The 21364-nt window shown below is 32.4% G+C and overlaps 1 protein-coding gene across 1 annotated transcript in view; it reads right to left on the reverse strand.

The window, feature by feature from the left end:
* Positions 1-497: 497 nt before the first annotated feature.
* LOC145268636 (uncharacterized) overlaps positions 498-21364 on the reverse strand; it is a 21808-nt gene continuing 941 nt past the window's right edge. The window contains exon 2 of the mRNA XM_080124113.1: positions 498-3793. Within this exon, the coding sequence (XP_079980239.1) occupies positions 606-3764 (3159 nt within the window). The 5' untranslated portion in view covers positions 3765-3793 and the 3' untranslated portion in view covers positions 498-605. The remainder of the gene's footprint in view (positions 3794-21364) is intronic.

A 21364-nucleotide genomic window follows, 5' to 3' on the forward strand; every position in this document is an offset into this window, starting at 1 on the left:
TTGAATGCCTTGCAAGTAGTAGAGAATTTGTTCATAAGACGTTGAGCTTCCTCAAACGGAGTAGTCACACGTGCAGCTTCATCTGTGAAATCTCAAGCTATGCATATGTGAATCGATGGAAAAACTTCATTATCGAATTTTTAAACACATTTTTTACCTTTAACTTCACTAGATTGATCCCATAACTGAAGTTACTAAACTTGGTTGGAACCAAATCTAAACATGAGTGATAAGTGAAGAGAAACATGGAAAGAATAGATAAGGATATATTTGAAAGAAACAGGAATAAATAAAGACCTAAAAGAGATTCTTTGCTATCACCATTTGATAAGAAACAGTAAACAGATGGAATAACAATATTGAAAAATTCAATTTTAATTGAATATTTTTATTTACCAACATAGTATTCCGAATCATTATGGCATGGTGTCATATATCTTTTAAATTTTTTTTTCGAGGTATACCTCCTTTTCAAAAAAACAAAAACAAAAACAAAATCTTGCAAAAATTAATATATTTATTAAATAATAATTAACCATCTTACAGAAATTAACCATCTTGCATGTATTAATATATTTATTAAATAATAATTATCATCAATTTATTTAATTATCATAAAAGTATCCCATCATATTGTTGTCATAGTAACCATCATTATGGCTATTAATTACAGGCGGCTGTTGATAGTATCCATACTGGTAATGAAATTGATCCCTGTCATACATGTTCCTCATGCCCAAGTACCTATATGTATCCCCGTGGTAGGTTCCAGGAAGGCTTCGAAAATAATCCCCAAGTGTTCTTCTTTCCTGGTCACCGAAACCCGGATGAGTGTGTTCACCATAATAATCCATCCAACGCCCTTCCATGTCCGTCTGAGGGTTATAATCATGAGAGTCCAACAATCTGTTGAGAGGGTTCATACTACGACCTTGCTGATAGCCAGGATAAAATCGACTCTCTGTGTCCATCGAGGGTTCTTGCATGTCAACATGATTTCCAGACATGTCCATATATCTATCTGGGTAGTATATGTAGTGACTATAACGGTAATTGTAGAAGGGATAAACAATATCCTTGGTAGACGGATAATGATCATACGGTTGGCTAAAACGCCCTGGGACCTCTATTTGGTTGTTAAATCTCATTGGGAAAGTGTTCCTATCGAAAGAGTACTCGGGAAAGTAACCGTATCTGTTATAATTACTATATTGATTAAACGGGTTTCTATAGCGCCCTTGTGTGTCCATCCAGCGACCCTGCATATCCATTTGATAGTTCGACATATCCATCATGTTCTCTGGGTAGGAAATGTTACGGTTGTACGGGAAACTGTGGAAAGGCCTTCGTCTGTTAAAGCCGCTAAAACTGAATGGGTTGGTGTAGCGTCCATGCATATCCATCCAACGACCCTGCATATCCATTTGATAATTCGACATGTCCATCATGTTCTCTGGATACGGCATGTTGCAGCTGTAGGGGAAACCAGAGAAGGGCCATTGTCTCTTGTAGCTGTTAAAACCAAACGGGTTAGTATAACGTCCCTGTGTATCCATCCAGTGACCATCCATATCCATTTGATAGTTCGACATATCCATCATATTTTCTGGATATGCCATGTTACGGTTGTATGAGAAACCGGGGAAGAGCTCTTGTTTGTTGTAGCCACTGAAACTGAATGGGTTTGTGTAACGTCCCTGTGTGTCCATCCAGCGACCTTGCATGTCCATTTGATAGTTAGACATATCCATCATTTTTTCTGGGTAAGGCATGTTACGATTATATGGGAAACCAGGGAAGGGTACCTGTCTTGTAAAGCTGCTAAAACTAAACGGATTAGTATAACGTCCTTGTGTATTCATCCAGTGACTCTGCATGTCCATTTGATAATTAGACATATCTATCATTTTTCCTGGGTAAGGCATGTTACGATTATATGGAAAACCAGGGAAGGGTATCTGTCTTGTAAAGCTGCTTAAACTAAATGGGTTAGTATAACGTCCCTGTGTATCCATCCATCGACCCTGCATGTCCATTTGATAGTTAGACATATCCATCATTTTTTCTGGGTAAGGCATGTTACGATTATATGGAAAACCAGGGATGGGCCCCTGTCTGGTAAAGCTGCTAAAACTAAACGGGTTCGTATAACGTCCTTGTGTATCCATCCAGCGACCCTGCATGTCCATTTGATAGTTGGACATGTCTATCATTTTTTCTGGGTAATACATGTTACGATTATATGGAAACATGGGGAAGAGCCCCTGTTTGGTAAAGCTGCTTAAACTAAACGGGTTTGCGTAACGCCCCTGTGTATCCATCCACCGACCTTGCATATCCATTTGATAGTTAGACATATCCATCATTTTTTCTGGGTAAGGCATATTACGATTATATGGAAAACCAGGGATGGGTCCCTGTCTGATAAAGCTGCTAAAACTAAACGGGTTCGTATAACGTCCCTGTGTATCCATCCATCGACCCTGCATGTCCATTTGATAATTAGACATATCTATCATTTTTCCTGGGTAATGCATGTTACGGTTGTATGGAAAACCAGAGAAGGGCACTTGTCTGTTGTAACCACATACACTAAACGGGTTAGTATAACGTCCTTGTGTGTCCATCCAGCGACCCTGCATGTCCATTTGATAGTTCGACATGTCTATCAATTTCTCTGGGTAGGGTATGTTATGTTTGTGTTGGAAACCGTGGAAAGGCCCTTGTTTGTTGTAGCCACTGGATGGAAACGGGTTAGTATAACGCCCCTTTGTGTCCATCCAGCGACCTTGCATATCCATTTGATAATTTGACATGTCCATCTTTCCTGGGTATGGATTATTCATTTCCATACAGACTCTACAACTGTGTCTGGAAAGCGGATTAACACGACGTCCATATCTACGATCTGAACTCTCTTGTCTGTCCATACGATCTTTTGATCTATCCATCAACTTCTCTGAGTAGACAATGTTACGATTGTACGGGTCACCAAGGTAGGACCCTTGTTTGTTGTAACCACATTGGTTAAACGGGTTGCAGTGGCGTCCCTGTGTATCCATCCAGCGTCCACGCATGTCCATCTGATACCCTGCCATATCCATGTATCTTTCCGGCCAAGATATAAAACGCCAGGTGTCATGCATATACGGGGGATATTTATAGGGATACTGTTTGCCAAGGAAACCTACCGTATTATAGCTAGAGGGCTTTGTTTGACGGCCTTGAATGTACATCCAATGATCCTGGGAATCCATCGGATAACCAGGCGTATCTTTATTTCCCTCAGGATGAGACATATCATTACCGTAGTTATTGGAGTACATCTGCGGAGAGAACAAAGGAGAATGATTACGTCCGGTCCTGTTTTTACTATTAAACGGGTTGGTATAGCGACCTTGCATGTCCATCCAGCGTCCTTTCATGTCCATCTGATAGCTAGACAAGTCCATGAATTTTTCCGGGAAAACCATCTGACGTCTGGGGCGCGGATACCAATCTGGTTTCGTGTAATCTCCTGGATATGGCCACCAGGTGTAACTCTGGGAACAACTTGGATCGGAATTGAGATAATTTGGACCGCCGATATGGTATCTTCGGTAGGACTCATAGACCCTAGGGTCATGCATTCGACCTTGTGAATCCAAATATCTTCCTTGAAAATCCATCGTCATCATGGTAATAGGTTCCAATTCTCCTGGGTATTTTTCGCTTTTGTAGAATTGGTGCGGCATGAAACGCTTTCTGTCCGGGATTTGATTCATCTTGAAGATTTGAGAATTACTGGATGGATCTGTTTAAAAAATAGCAAAAGGAAAAGAGAATGAACAGTCGATAATCACTTTCAATCGATATACTAATTCACTAAGATAATTGCATGTGTTACATAGCGAGGGTCGTATTTTATTGGAAAAGTTGAATGACATCTGAAAGATCAAAAGTCACCTTAACGGAAGTTAATAGAACCATGGGATTTCTGGCTGAGGCTTTTGTGGCTCTGCTGAGATTTCAAGGGGAAAGCGTACTATTTCCAATGGATATCTATCTATCTATCTATCTATCTATCTATCTATCTATCTATTATCACGCTTGTAAAAGTTATCTATGTTTTATTTTTATTTGTCTATTTGTCTATCTGTCTGTCTGTCTATCTTCCTGTCCGTCCGTCTGTCCGATCAATGTTTTTCTTGGAAATTACTGGATCGCTCTGGCTTGAATTTTATGTAGACCTTCGTTATGATAAAATATAGAAAATTTAGTATTACGGTATCCGGTCGATGCACAGTTGGGGACTAATAGACATAATACCCCATTTACTCTAGAAGTTTTCTTTGAAATTACTTGAATGATCCGGCTGAAATTTTGTATGGACCTTTGTTATGATAAAGTGCAGTAAAGTAAGTATTATTCTATCCGTTTGATGAACAGTTAAGGATTAATGACGTATTTAGTGCAAAAAATGAGCACACATTTAACTATATTCAACCATCAATTTGACATAAAGCACTCATTCTAAGTAAACGGGCTTTAACTTTGACCCGTTTTTAATGAGTAAAAATGCATCGTCTCTAATATTATGCTCCAGATATTTTGAGATGATTGATAATTTGAATGTTTTTCCCGAGGTAAGCCATGAGCTTCTTCAGGTATATTGTGTCAAATTCAGGAATCATTCAGCTGAGAGATTCCTGAATTTTCCTGAATGAGTACGGAATTCAGATTAATAAATGAGTACGGAATTCAGATTCCTAAATGAGTACGAAATGTCGAACGAAAAATATTTCGTAATTTTTAGTATTGCTGCACTAGAGATTAAACCTTCGAGCCTCAAAAGAAGCGTCACTTAGAATTGATTATTACTTAGCACTTTTATTTTCAGAGTTCGGTAAAGGAGGGCAATTATAGACCAATTATTCATTATCCTTTTAGGATTTGAAACCGATGGAACCGATGTTTCGGGGATCAAATCTTCCGACCAGTGTTTGATCATTCTCTCTTTCACTGATGATTGCGTAAGCATGAACCACTAGTGTCTGTAGGTATAAAAAAATTAATATTCATTTATAATTTATATAATACTAGCAAAGATACCCGCACATCGCACAGGACTTTTCTGCACACTTCGGTATGCAATTTGCGGGCACCTTTCCAGTAAGTGGATGTTATAAGGGGAAAGTAAATTTCAACTCAATGCTTAAATCTTATCTAACACATTGAAACATTGAAACACATTGAAAACATACCACAATCAGATCATATCAGTTTTTCATCATATCCTTTTGTAGAACTTTTCATTGAAGAGCCTCATGGTAAACTACATTTATGCTTCTTTGATTTGGAGCCAGAATGTAGAGTTTTTCTGAACTTCCTGTCTGGCTGATGGAGACGTAGAACATACCGTGACTGAAGCAATCTGATATCATGTCTACGCCAATCGTTTTAAACGTCTAACCTTGTTTTTATTTATGCTCATTGCAAAACACACCTTCACAGGAAACATTTCTAGATAGTACAATTACAACAACGCCACAACATCCCCCCCCCGGCCGCCGCTGACATCCCCCCCGCCCCAATATAAACAAAATGTTTTGGGGGGTCAACGTGTGGGTGCTCATGTTAGGTTAAATTATCGTAGAAAAGTGATCCTCCACTTTATTGAAACTAACATTTCTTCAAAAAGTCCCAGGGTCCAGGAGTTCATACCATGCAAACGGTAAATTTGCGATGTGTTTGATTATCAGATTTGGTGTCAGAAGAAAAAAATCGGTTTGTGTCAAAAAACGAAAATAAATGTCTTTTTTTATCATAAAAATAATTATTTGTCCAATCATGAGAAAGTGAAAGGAGGCCTGGGGTCATTTTTTTTTTGGCTCATTTGGCTCTTTTTGGTATTTTTTAGTAAATGCATGGATGGCCAGCTTGCTTGCCAAACTGTAGTGATTACGTTGGATACTAAATGTCTTCAAATATGAATAACTACTCATCTGCGCAAGAAATAAATGCAATATTCGTTCTCAGCGTCCCCCAAAATCTATAAAAGTCGACAATTCAAAGGTAAATGCCAAGGGGTCGGTAAACTAAAAAAATACCGATTTATGGTAATAATTATACCATAGCGATGTATGTGATATCATATATGGTAAAAAAATTATATTTTATATTAAATCTATATAATTATAAAACTCAAATGACCTTGTAACGGGTATTGTAACCCAACATCCGGTTTACAACTTCCGGTTGCATATGCATACATAAACATAAACCCATAACAGCGTAAACAAATAAACATAAATCGCTACTTTTGCAGAATTTGACCTGCGCACTAAAATATTAATGCTATTATTTAGAAATTATTATTTAACATGGGAAGGGTGGGGATGTTTTGCAACTATTCTGTATAACAACTATACTGTCACAATTTTCTTACAAATAAATCTACTTTAACCCGTTGACAATGTATTGTTTTACTGTGTACGTTTTCAGCGTCCCAATTTTTTTTATTTTAGCATTTAAATTATCCAAATAAAAAATTGTTAATACTTTCTGCATTTTTTTACATCGTTCATTTCTGTATTATGTTTAAGTTATTTTAACGCAATTTCCTTACAAATAAATCTACATACGTTGACAACAATAAGAGCATTTTACAATGTGTACGTTTTCATCATCCCAATTTTTTTTTTTGCGTTTAAATTAAAAGATATATCAAAATTTGAATTCAACTTTAAGTATTATGTTATCTGTTCAGTGCACATTTACCTATAAGTATGGCAAACAAACCACTTATAGTTCAATGGCTGTAATTTTTTATTATTAAAAATAAACAATTATAAACAGAACGATGAATTATATTGGTGTAAAACTACTAAATACAGTAAAAAAAAAACCCGGATAACTCAACAATAACAAATAAAAAAGGTTTGTACTCATGCAGAGAGTGATCCAGACGTAACTCAGCGCACGCCCGGCTTTCTCCGGAACATGACGTCAACAGCTGGAGAAAGCCGAGCGTCGCCAAGAAAATTAAGCCGCCTGACGAAACATAAAGCTGAACCAATGACAATGTAGCACGAGTTGACAATTCAAAGCAGCAAATGACAATTTGGAAGAAAATAAAATAAATTAGTAACAAAATAAAAAGCACACCATTTCGAACTTTAACGTCAGAAAAAAAAACCCCAAAACATGAATTTTACAGCCTTAAGTGAGCAGCTGGAAACACCAACTGGAGCCCTCGACTTTTGTCAAGAAAAAAAATTCCTGGCACGGACGAAAACTTGTGCATCATGTGGACAAGGAAAGGTAAGCGATGGCTACGTCTGGAGGTGTCAGGCTACCACATGCCGAACCATTACATCAGCCGGACTGGTACCCATTTTTTTTTTTTTGCCAAGTCTAGGCCTACAATTGCCATGGTGGGCGTTTGAGCGAGCAACACAGAAAGACGCCCAGCGCGAATGCAGAATACGATTTACGCACGCACATCATTAATAAAACAACAGTCTGAGGAAAGAACAACAACAATATCTGTTTTAATATAAAAAAAAAAAGAAAAAAAATCTATCCCACCCAGTTTCGTTTCAATTTTTCTAGTTTTCAGGGTTTTCCTTGAGAAATAAAAAATAAAACAATAAAAATTACATCCCAAAAACAAAGATAATTTTTTTTTCAATTTTTCTTGAAAAAAAAAACTTTACAAAAAAAAGTGTTTATTTGACTAACCTTTGAACCTTTTCTCAAACAACAAATTGGTCAATGTCAAGTTTCTTTCCAACTCCTCAAAAAACATTTTTAAAGTTTTCAATGGTGCTGAAAACGAATATCATATTTAAATTTGGGGCAGATTAGTAGTTTTCATAATATGAAGAAATTTTTTTCAAAAAATGGGGATCACTTTCCTATATAAATTTAACGTAAAATGAGCACCCACCTTCTGGCCACGAAGTAATTTCTTCATATCAAAACAAATTTAACTGATATTCATTTTCAGCATATCCGAAAACCGGCGCTGTTTTTTTTTTTTTTTTTTTTTACTAAGATTCGTTCATTTTTTTCATCTCATAATTTAGGACGCTAATTATGCTGTCAGTAAGTTTACAAAAACATACTTTTTTTTCATTATACAACTTGTATAGTTGTTAACAGGTGCTTCACCAGTTAAATATTTCATATTCTGCTGTTTACATTAGGGGGCTGTGGAGCTCCCTAATGTAAACAGAATTTATGTGAAATATTAAACGATTCTGCTTTAATGGTTTAATGATTAATGTCGGCACGTTACTTACGGAAAAAACGGTTAATTAAACTACAGAAGCACCTGTTAAAAACTACACAAGTTCTATAATTGAATACCCACCTAAAAAAAAAACGCTCATGTAAGCTTACTGACGGCATTATTAGCGTCCTAACTTATAAAAAATGAACGAATCTCTTAGTAAAAAAAACAACAAAAAACAGCGCCGGTTTTCGGGGGTGCTAAAAACGAAAATCACGGTTAAATTTATTTTATAATATGAAGAAATTATTAGGTGGCCAGAAAGTGGGTGCTCATTTTACGTCAAATTTATATAGGACAGTGATCTCCCACTTTTTGAAAAAGTAATTTCTTCATATCATGCCCCAAATTTAAATGTGATATTCGTTTTCAGCACCACAGGAGAGACGTTGCGAGCCTTTGTTTTATCGTTACTTCTATGGCAGGTGCTCGTCTGAGCTCCAACTCCTCGTCTCCCCTCGCCGATTTTTCACGAAAAACACCCCTCTAGCTGAAACCACTGTCAATAATTTTCCCCACTCTTTATCTGTGCCAAAATCAAAACGTAGATTCCATGAAGAAAGCTTCTTTTTTAGACGTGCACGCCTGTGGAACGCTGTTCCGTCTGCCTGTTTCCCACCTGACTACAACTTGGATGTCTTCAAGTTCAACATAAACAAATTCCTGATGAACCGCCCGCTTAAGTAGAAACTTTATCAAATATCAACATTAATGTACTGTACACGCAATAGCCCTTATCCCCGAGTGGCTTCCGGGCCTTGATAAGTGGTGATCACCTTGTAAAAAAAACAGAAAAACACTGAAAACCTATAAAAGTCGTCATTTTAAAGCTTTTTGAGGAGTTGGAAAGAAACTTGACATTGACCAAAAAATCTTTAACATTATTTATCTAAAAAAAATACATGGTGCTAATGCAAAGAGTGATCCACACTATTTTTTTTAAATCGTATGTCCACGTTTAATTTATGTTTTTTATTCAATTGTAAGGTTAAAGTACAGAATAGGTACAAAACACCCTCCCCTCCCCATGTTAAGAATGGCTTTTTAAATAATAAAGTTATTATTTCAGCACGGATCATTCTCTGCATGAGTACCAAATATATACATAGCAAAAACAAAACAAAACAAAAAATATTATTATAAAATTTTTCTGTACAGTTAATAAAATTTAAGGTAGGTTTGCTTTTCTTGTTATGCTTTCATCGGCGACGCTCGGCTTAATTTCCTCAGCGATACTCGGTTTACTCCGGCTGTTGGCGTCATGTTCTGGAGAAAGCCGGGTGGACTCTGAGTTCACTCTCTGCATGAGTACCAAAAGGTTACTTAAAAATTAAGAATAAGCGAAAAAAAATTACCTCCAAATTAAAAATAAAAATAATAATTCAACTTAGAAGAATATTTCAAAATGAAAACAAATCTATTATAGAAAATATTTAATAACGTGCTCAAAGAATTAAACTATCACAGTTATTCCCCTTGGTTTTCTGGTTTGAAAATGAAAAGGTTTCAGATTTACGATAATAATAAGTAAATTTAAGTTAAATAAAATATAAATTGAAATGAAAATAAACTAAATAATTACATTTTAAATTATATTTTTAAATATTACAGTATTAACGACGCTATTATGTCGAATAAGTAATATAATCGAGCTAATTATTTAAAATGATTTAATTTAATGTGATATGCTAATAACCATAACTCAGTCGATGTATATGTGATGTGAAGAATGCCATATCTAGAAGTTACGCATAAAATAAATGTCTCCTTAGATAGAAGTATCCTACAATGGCCATTAATAGTTCTTGACCAGGAGAGGTGTACACACACTATAGACACTTTATATTTCTTTGATCATAGGGAGTTGTACACACTGACAAACACACACACACGAACGCTATTACTTTATATATATAGATAATCAAAGTGCATTTCCACCAAGACGCAAGGTCGCAAAGCGACGCGAGGCAAGGAAAATAATTGCATTTTTTATGAATCGTTGTTTTATATGAGTATAAGTGACCTTGTCTGTCTGTCAGTTTGGCTGTCTGTATGAGGAACAGACTCTACCAAACTACTTTGTCAATTTTTGGTATACAGACCTGAAACTCGGTATATATGGGATTTGAACCGGTAGAACAAATTTGATATGGTCTTTAGTCAGTAAAAATAGCTGCTAATAAGTTAAAAATTAAAAAATAACTGGAACTTGACAAGCGAAAGTCAACTTAAAGTACTATTGTACATATGCGTAAATATAAATTTATACGCTAAAGTCAATTCATTTTTAATTATTTCTTAACTATTTGACGATAGCACAAATGGTAACGAGGCTGAAACGCTAAATGTTATGGCTTGGATTCTAGCTGATGGCACTCGAGTTATTTATTTTCTTTTACTTATGAAATCACTACTATATATTGGGTACAATATAATAATTAAGAGAGAGTTGGCTCTATAATAATAAATACACAAACGCCATATTTAAAGCTCAATATTAGTAAAAAAAATAAGGACAGTGCACCTATAAAAAATAACAGAATAGCGACATTTCAAGTTCAATTTTTCTTACTAAATGATTTTTTCAACATTTCAAAACTTTGGCACATATTTTTACAGATTTGTTTCCTTACGCAAAAACAATAAATTATTGTTATGTCAATATCGACTCTTTTCGTGCGTATAATCCTCACAAAAATATAAATATTTTGGTTAGAAAGAAATATGCATAGCATAGAAGACCTAGCATTGCCATCTCGGAATTAAGTGTAAAGCTAGTCCTTAGTTAATGTTTGAGTTAAAATTGTTTTAAAATGGTATCAGTCTACAAAGTGATTATTTATACAATGATATTACTTAATTCACAAACTATTTATTGTGCACAAAGGTTATATCGAAAATGAGTTTATTTAGGTTGTGGCATGAAAATAACACACGTTTTAAACTGCATTTAATATCTGCGGTCATTTTAGTTTTCGTATTCTTATCAAGTTAAAATGTTAGGTAATTTGTTAATATTAATACAATGTAAATTTATATATATATATTTTAAACCTTATTTCATATCAAATAAATGAATGTTGTACGATCTAATTTAGTAGAGATTCAATTAAAAAATACTTCATATTCTAAATGTTTAACAAACAACTTATTAATCACTCGGTGATAGGACGATAAGTTAATTAGCGGTTTCTCTTAGACATTTTACATGTTCTTTAGACATAATTGCATATAATTAACCAAATAGATTTTATTTTAAGCATATAGCTACATAAATATATATAAATGCACATATATAGATACACTTATAACAATATATATATATATATATATATATATATATGTATATATACACACACACACACACACATATATATACGCAAACACAAATTATCTAATTTTTTTTACTGAATTTAGAAATTATCTTTTCATATTGCATAATTGAATTTAATTAACTCATATATATATATGCACACATATATACATATATACCTATATATACACACATAAATACACTCTTTTATATGTATATATATATATATATATATATATATAGTCTTTGAAGTTTTAACCTTTAAAACTATATAAAAAAATATTTTTTAGCATTCGTTAGAAAACCATCTAGTCAGTAAGTCATTTAATCACCTGCAATCACTGCATCAACTCGCTCTCGAATTTACTATAATACCAATAATTTATTTTTCAAGGGATCATCAGATGTTTACCATGAAACACTGTTTATATATATATATATATATATATATATATATATATATATATATATATATATATATACGAGGGCCGTGCAATAAGTAATGCCCCTGACCCACTTCTTATAGCAGTAGAGCAACGAAACTTGGCACAGTTATTAGTCTTTCTCTACATAGGATCCACCCAGAGTTATGCATTTCTCCCATCGTTTGATGCAGCTCTGGAGACCGTTTTTGTAGAATACCCCATGTTGGTCTTCTAACCACGACGTGACTTCAGAAATCAAGGCTGCATCATCTGGGAAACGCTTTCCTTCCAAAAACAACTTCATAGCTGGGAAGAGGTGAAAGTCAGAGGGTGCTAGGTCAGGAGAGTAGGGGGATGCGGAAGGATTTCATAGCCACACGCCCGTGCTTCTGATCTGGCGACATGCGAGTTGTGGACCGGAGCGTTGTCCTGTAGGAGGAGGGTACCTTTGCTGATCTTGCCCGCCTCTTGATGTTGATAGCTTCCCTTAATTTCCTCAAAAGGAAGCATAATAGGCTCCTGTAATTGTGTTACCCTTTGCTAGGAAATCTGTCATCACTACTCCATCCTGGTCCCAGAAGACTGTGAGCATGACCTTGCCAGCGGAGGGCTGCACCCTTGCCTACTTTGGAGGTGGTGAGTCCAAGTGCTTCCACTGCATTGACTGGGCTTTGGTCTCTGGATCATAGTGATGGACCTAGGTTTCATCCTGTGTAATCAGTCTTTTGAAAAACTTTGACTCATCTTCTTGGCACATCTCCAAATTCACCCTCGAGCACTCGACGCGTTCTCGCTTCTGGAATGGTGTGAGCAACCTGGAAATCCATCTGGGAAGACACCTTATGCATATGCAAATGGTCATGAATGATAGTTTCCACAGACCCTGTACTAATCTTGACATCTTGGGTGAGTTGGCGAATAGTAATGCACAGACTTCCGGCCATGTTTGAATTTACGATGCCAGCGTTTTACAAGGTCATATGATGGGGCATTATCACCATAAGTTTCTTTCATTTCATCAAAAGTCTCCTGTGGTGTGCGTCCTTTCAAATATAAAAGCCGGATTACTGCTCGACATTCAACAGGCTCCATTTCACACCTGACTCACTTCAGACACCTGTAAAACAGAAACCACAAATAGTTCAGAGCTGTAATTTGCCACACAACCCGTAGAGATCTAAATCATTGCACATGCAAAATTTCAGCTAGATCAGAAAATTGGAAGTGGGTCAGGGGCATTACTTATTGCACGACCCTAATATATATATATATATATATATATATATATATATATATATATATATATATATATATATATATATATATATAATGCCCATCCGTTCCTTCCGAGTGAATTTCACTATTTAAGAACCCAGATTTGAATTTTTTTTCTTCAGATCTCTTCTTTGGTGATTTTCAAACTCATTACTTATACTGAAGCATTATTTATTATTATTTTTTTATTATTCTGCATGCGAGTGTACTGGATATTAACCTCCATTTGATTTTTTTTCTGGAGTATATATATATATATATATATATATATATATATATATATATATATATATATATATATATGTGTGTGTGTGTGTGTGTGTGTGTAAATATATATATATATATATATATATATATATATATATATATATATATATATATATATATAGTCATCCACATATATATATATATATATATATATATATATATATATATATATATATATATATGTGGATGACTATATATATATATATATATATATATATTTACACACACACATATATATATACACGCACATATATATATATACATTAATATATACATATACATATATATTTTAAAGTAATTTTGTAAAGTTTTAAAAATAATTTTTGTAATTTTTTCATATATGTATGAATTAAACAATCTTTTACTTTTATTTTCTTATATAGTGTTTATATTTTTAGCCTTTATTTTATTCTTCTCTCTTTTATCCCACCATATCACGCACTAGAAATATTTCCATCATTTCTAATCTGAAATTATTTTTCTCAATTCTAATTTGAACGTTTTCAAAGTCGTTGTCGTCATTTTACCTTTACATCGTATAACGCCGGCTTTTTTTTTTTTTTTAACTCTTCTGACAAAAAGAATTTAATTTCAAAATACCATGGTATAAACAAGTTTCTCCTTTATTCCTCTTTCTGTAACACTTATTTAGTTGATAATAAAATGAAGTTCCTATGTAACTTTACTCTTTATCATGTGACATCATTAGTACACACACACACACACACACACACACACACACACACACACACACACATATATATATATAAACATATTACTGAATGTATATAAACATATTACTGAGTGTAGGAATTATTTATTCATGTTTCATAATTGCATTTGATTAATTCATATAGATTTTACTTTAATCACACACACACACACACACACACACACACACACACACACACACACACACACATATATGTATAAACATATGTGCATATTCATGCCCACATGAATATCAATATAAATATACACATACATATGCGCACACATATACATACACAGACATATACATACATATATACACATATATACAAGCACACACACAATACACACGTATATATAATTTTTTCTTCCTGAATTTATGAAATTATTTATCATGATTCACATAATCCACATATATACATATATATTTACACACACATAAATACACGCATATATATATCTATCAATATCTATCTATCTATCTATCTATCTATCTATATATATATATATATATATATATATATATATATATTATTAGTGCTTTTTGTGCGTAAAATGTATATTCAAGCATATGGAAGAATGGGGTTTGAAAGATTTAAAAGCCGTGCAGTATGGTCCATGCACAATGCATGTACTATTGAACTTGACACCCTAGTACATGCATTGTGCATGGACCATACTGCACGGCTTTTAAATCTTTCAAACCCCATTCTTCCATATGTTTGAATATACATTTTACGCACAAAAAGCACTAATACACGTGTCTTCCGTGAGAATCTCTTTATTCAAGAACACGGATTTGGATTATTTATTCCTATTATTCCTTCGTTACCTTGTATAACTCATTACAAACATTGAGATCGTTCTTCTGAATTATTCTGCATGCGAGTGTACTGGATAATAACTCTCGTTTCATTTTATCCTGAAGTACACTTAATTCCTGACAGATTATCTTCCAAGAATTTGAGTTAATTTAAATTTAAGGGTCTTACTTTTCTTTTGTTTACTCTTCTCTTACGACTTCCGTACCTACTTTATATTGCTTTATTTATATTTTATCTTTACAGTTTTTTATCAGAACTTCATTTTTCAATTTTTTTAATTAAAATCAAAACAAATGTTCTTTTGAAGTTTTAAAAATAAAAATAAAATTTAAAAAGGGTTTTGAAAGGTTTCATAATTTTTTAAATTAAAATATTTTTCTTATTATTTCTTTTTTGTATATTTTATAAACTTTACTGCTCTTTTCTGTAACTTATCTGTTTTATCCACATCATATCACCCTCTACAATTTTTTTCAATTTTAATTTAACTTTTTCCCATTTCTAATCTTAATGTTTGCAAAGTCAATGCTGTCTTTTTACATTTACATTTGTATAATGTCAGATTTCTCCTCTTCTAACGAGAAGAATTTAGCTTCGAAATGCCGTGACCTAAAGAAGTTTCTCCTTATCCCTCTGTATGTAACCCTGATTAACATGAAAATGTAATAAAGTTTTTATGTAACTTTACTCTTTATCTTCTTAACTTATTTGTGTGTGTATATATATATATATATATATATATATATATATATATATATATATATATATATATATATATATATACATAGATTACTGATTTTATGAAATTATTTTTTCATGTTTCATAATTGCATTTAATTAATCCATATAGATTTTATTTCAATCCAATATATATATATATATACTATATCTATCGATATATATATATATTATACACATACACACACACACACACGCACACACACACGCACACACACACACACATATATATGTATATGTATATATATATATACACGAACATACATATATATATACACACACACAAATACATACACAGACATATATACATACATATATACCTATATACACACACATATATGCATACACACATCTACATACGCACATATACATACTTTTTTTTTATCATTTATGGATTCTTCTTATTTATAAATTACTAGCAGGGTGAGTATACGTTGCCCGGTATTTAATGATTATCAACCAATGTTTCACTCTCCGCTATTTTTATTGTCATCGAAATCGATGAAATAGTCGATTTTTCAATCAAATCGATCGATTGTTTACTCTAATGGGGGACTCATCGCGATACCCATGAAAGAAGCTTAACATACCTTTCGCAGTTACTAAGGTCACAATATATTATAGTCTATATTGCGCTGTAGAGAACATACTCTTGATTTTATAAAATAATTTTATACATAATGGTTTACATTAAAATTTTAAATGCAAAAGTCAAGTATCATGCTTCAATTGTGCTCTAAACAGAAACATTCATTTGGAACACACCGCAGTCATATCAAAGAACCTACTGTTAATTTTATATACCTGGTCTTACTAGGTGTGCGGTAAAAATGGCATGAATTTAAGTTTAAAATGAAAAAGTCGAGTGTCATGATGAAATTGTGCTTTAAACAGAAATGTTCATTTCGAACGCACACCCCTCATATCAAAGACCTTACTGTTCATGTTATTTGTTGGGCCTTTGATATGACAAGAGCGTGTTCGAAGTAAATGTTTCTAGTTACAGCACAATTGAAACATGATACTTGACTTTTGCAGTTTAAAGCGTAATTCAAGCCATTAGTTATATATGAATAATTTTATAAAATAAACTGCAAATTTTCTACAGTGCAAGGTAAACTACCATGTATTGTAGACTACATCATTGTAGGAGGCATGTCAAGCTTTCTCCCGGTACACCGTAATGTGCCCCCAACTAGAGCAGGCAATCGATCGATTTGATTAAAAAATGTGCGATTTCACCGATTTCCATGACAATAAAAATATAGGAGTGCGAAGCATTCGTAGATCATCATTCAGTTCCGAGCAACGTCGGGTCTCCCTGTTCGTGTATATATATATATATATATATATATATATATATATATATATATATATATATATATATATATATATATATAAGGGAATAAGCCTGACGAATTCTCACGAGAATGAAACGCGGAATATTCTGTGTAGCTTAATTGCCGCATATATTTTCATAACTTTATATATATATATATATATATATATATATATATATATATATATATATATATATAGTAAGAATATCAATTTTTTTATAAACGATTCTGTGGTGGGTTATTTTTTTTATTCACTGAGTGCTTTAAAGGGAGAGGTTATCTGCCCTTTGATTGTATTCTAGTAACCTCATATTTTTGGGACGTATTATTTATAATTAATTTATTAATTAAATATTTTTTCCGTGCATAAAATTAAGTTATCTATAGACATGACATGTTTCGAAGTTTTACTTCTCGTCGGTATAGCTACACTTATTGAGACTCAATGGTTTACCACCGGACCACGAGATCTAAGCACTTCTACACACGGTTTTTATCGCATTTTTAATGTAAGAATGTGTATTAATTTATTTTTTTTTATAAGCGATTCTGTGGTGTTTTTTTTTTTTTTTTTCATTCACTGAGTGCTTTAAAGGAAGATGTAATCTGCCCTTTGTTTGTGTTGGTGTCGCCCTATATTTTTTAGACGTATTATCTGTAATTAATTTATAGTTGAACACATCCAGATTCGGGATTCGAAACGCGATTCTCTTGCATGCAAGGCGCGCACCCTGACACACAAAAGAAAGTCTATTAGCTAAGACAGATCAAATAAAACGCGGCGATGTCTGACTACTGAGAATCTTAGCTGATGTCTAACAAGTAGAATTTTTATACTTGTTAAGAAAATGTCATCCAACGAGCCAATCTAGTGAGCAAATGATAATTAGAATTTTCAGAATGTGAAAGATATATATATATATAGTAATTTATAAAATATATATGGCGATTAAGCTACACTGAATATTCCGCGTTTCATCCACTCTAGGACTCTTCAGGCTTATGCGCATAAGCCTTAAGAGTCCTAGAGTGGATGAAACGCGGAATAGCTCTACCTACGTATTGAGCACTTTTGAAGTAAATACTGTTTACTCTAATGGGGGACTCATCGCGATACCCATGAAAGAAGCTTAACATACCTTTCGCAGTTACTAAGGTCACAATATATTATAGTCTATATTGCGTATATTAATTTTATGTGAGTAAATTAAGTAGTTATATATATATATATATATATATATATATATATATATATATATATATATATATATATATTCACAGTCAAATAATGTCACAGTTCACACAAGCTAAGAAACCGGAAGTCCAAGTCCAAGGCTATTAAATTGAATACTAGAAAGATTAATATTTTATAATATATCGTGATAAAAGGATGCTCGATATTGTACACTCTTCCAGACTAACGCTATCCCTTACTATACTTAAACGACCTTGAGTCTTTCTTTTTTCTATATGTATCTATGTGACTCCGTTTAATAAAATAATTGACTTGATTAAGTTTCGTAAATGAAACAAAAAAAAAATCGAAATTATATCAGAAACATTCTTTTTTACTTGTATTGATCAATGTTAGTACTTTCATAGCGTTTCTCATAATTTGACTCACAGTTATTTCGTCTCATTAACTATTACTCTCGAATAGCTCTCAGTCTTGATAAGTAATATTTGAATAGTCATTGATTAATGTCAGTACTAGCATATCTTTAGTCTAGAAATAATTCCGTCATTAATCCTCGGAATCAGGTGGCTCTCAGCTTCAATAAGTAGTGATTAATAGTAATTAAACATAGTTCATATCATTGAACAGTGTTGATACTCACACAGTATTCCCTATCTTTTAGCTAACACATAGACTTTAGAAAATAGTGCCTGTAGGTATGAAGAAAATACCTACAGACACACTATTAATTAAAAAATTATTGTTGTAATAATAATAATAATAATAATAATAATAATAATAATAATAATAATAATAATAATTATATATATATATATATATATATATATATATATATATATATATATATATATATATAATGGTATTTACTTAAGAGGCGACGAAATTAAAATTGACAACGTTAATTTCTTTCATTGCAGATTTGGCAAGTATCGGTTATTTCGAGTCAAGTTTGGTTCTTCACTTGCCACACAGCGCGAGATGCTATTAATTTACTGAGGGAAACATTTGAGAAACGAATAATTACTCGAAATAGACCCGTCAACTGGCCACGTTGTTCGTGCGATTTAACGCTATCAGATTATTTTGGGGGAATGATAGACGATGATCTACGCTAATAGACCAAACACAATAAAGCACTTGGAAGCCAACACTCGACGTATTATGGGCGAAATCCAACCTGATTTAATGATTAGAGTCTGTAAAATTCTGCATCTTAATTACGGCATATACATACGTGCAAGCTATGGAAAGCGCATGGCCGAAATTGCATTTAAATTATTAATTCCAAAAATTAATTATTTGAATAAACTATATATTTCTCTAATGAATCGGACAGTCAAAAGAAAATAACGCCCATAGCTTAAATATACAAGGCGTACTTCGTTTTTAAACGCAGTTGAGGTTGGTTTATTATTAGCCAATCTCAATTGCGTTTAAAAATAAATTTAATTAAATTTAAATCAAATTAAAAATAAATTAAATATATTCATAAATAGAACAATTTAAACAATTCTATTATGAAAATCATTACTAATAGAGACAAAATTGTTAAAATAGATTTTTTTAATGTAATATGTGAATGAAGTAACTTGTTTAATGTAGATTTCCTTTGAATAATTAGTATATATAGAATTGATGATAAATGTGTATAAAAGTCTGTTCTCCGTATAAAAATAATTTGTGAAACAATGTACTTTTTGTATACATTCATCAATTTGTGAACAATAATACAATTTTTTTAATATATATATATATATATATATATATATATATATATATATATATATATATTGCATAACTTATTTTTATATATTTATATATATATTATATTTTATTTACAGTAAGTATTGGATTTTTAAAAAATTAATTTTAGTTTTAATACTAAAGGCACTTCACGTAATAATTATTAATTGAAATTAGATTTTAAATTTAATACAATTTAATTTTAAATTAATAATATAATCACCATCAGATAAATAAAAAGGAGGGTTCGCAAAACGAGAGTTAAACGGGAACTCATGATGTATATATATTTCCACTTCCGGTTATAAAATAGATGAGTATTGTCTGAAGAAAGCTTGATATAGGTATCTAAAACTGTCCTAATTATCGGGTTTGAAACCGACGGTACCAATGACTTGTCTCCTCCAAAAACTTTCTGTAAACAAAATATAAAATATAAATACGCTCTTATTTTGGTATTTTCCTTATAATTGAGCAATCTGCTGCATTTCTTTTTTTCCAAAAAACTAATTATATATATATATATATATATATATATATATATATATATATATATGTATATATATATATATATATATACGTGTGTGCGTGCGTTCGTATGTGTACATAATTACATTATATATATATATATATATATATATATATATATGTGTGTGTGTGTGTGTGTGTGTGTGTGTGTGTGTGTGTGTGTGTGTGTGTAACAAAGGACAAAAGCCTATATTCCAAATTTCATGATGTTGATCATCTTTCAATTTGTTCCTTTAATTATCATTTACAATTCTTGACAGAAACTGTTTCGCAGCGCAAAATTATTCAGAAAATCAATGAATCTATTTTGCTCTTAACTTATCAGAAGAAATAAAAACTATCAATCCATCAAAAGAAAATAAAATGCATTTGGGCATGTTTACAAAATCCAAACACTGGAAAAGAAGTTGCAATTACCTTTTATTTTATCTTTTATTACGCCATTTTTTAATTTTTTGAAAAATTCAAAAATGGCGTAGTAAAAATGCATTTTACCCTTTGTTTTTGTAAATTGATAATTGCTATTTCCTCTGATGAGTTAAGGGCAAAATAGATTCATTGATTAATATAATGATAACGTGAATTTTGTGCTATGGAACAGTTGCTATCAAGAATTGTAAATGTCAACGTAATTAAAGAAATAAATTCTAAGATGGTCAACATTATGAAATTTAGAATATAGACTTTTGTTATTTGCTGGTTATATACTCTGTAATTACATTGAACT

The sequence above is a fragment of the Euprymna scolopes genome, chromosome 44 (assembly GCF_053919585.1).
Source record: "Euprymna scolopes isolate OS-2025 chromosome 44, ASM5391958v1, whole genome shotgun sequence".
NCBI classification, from domain to species: Eukaryota; Metazoa; Mollusca; class Cephalopoda; order Sepiida; family Sepiolidae; genus Euprymna; species Euprymna scolopes.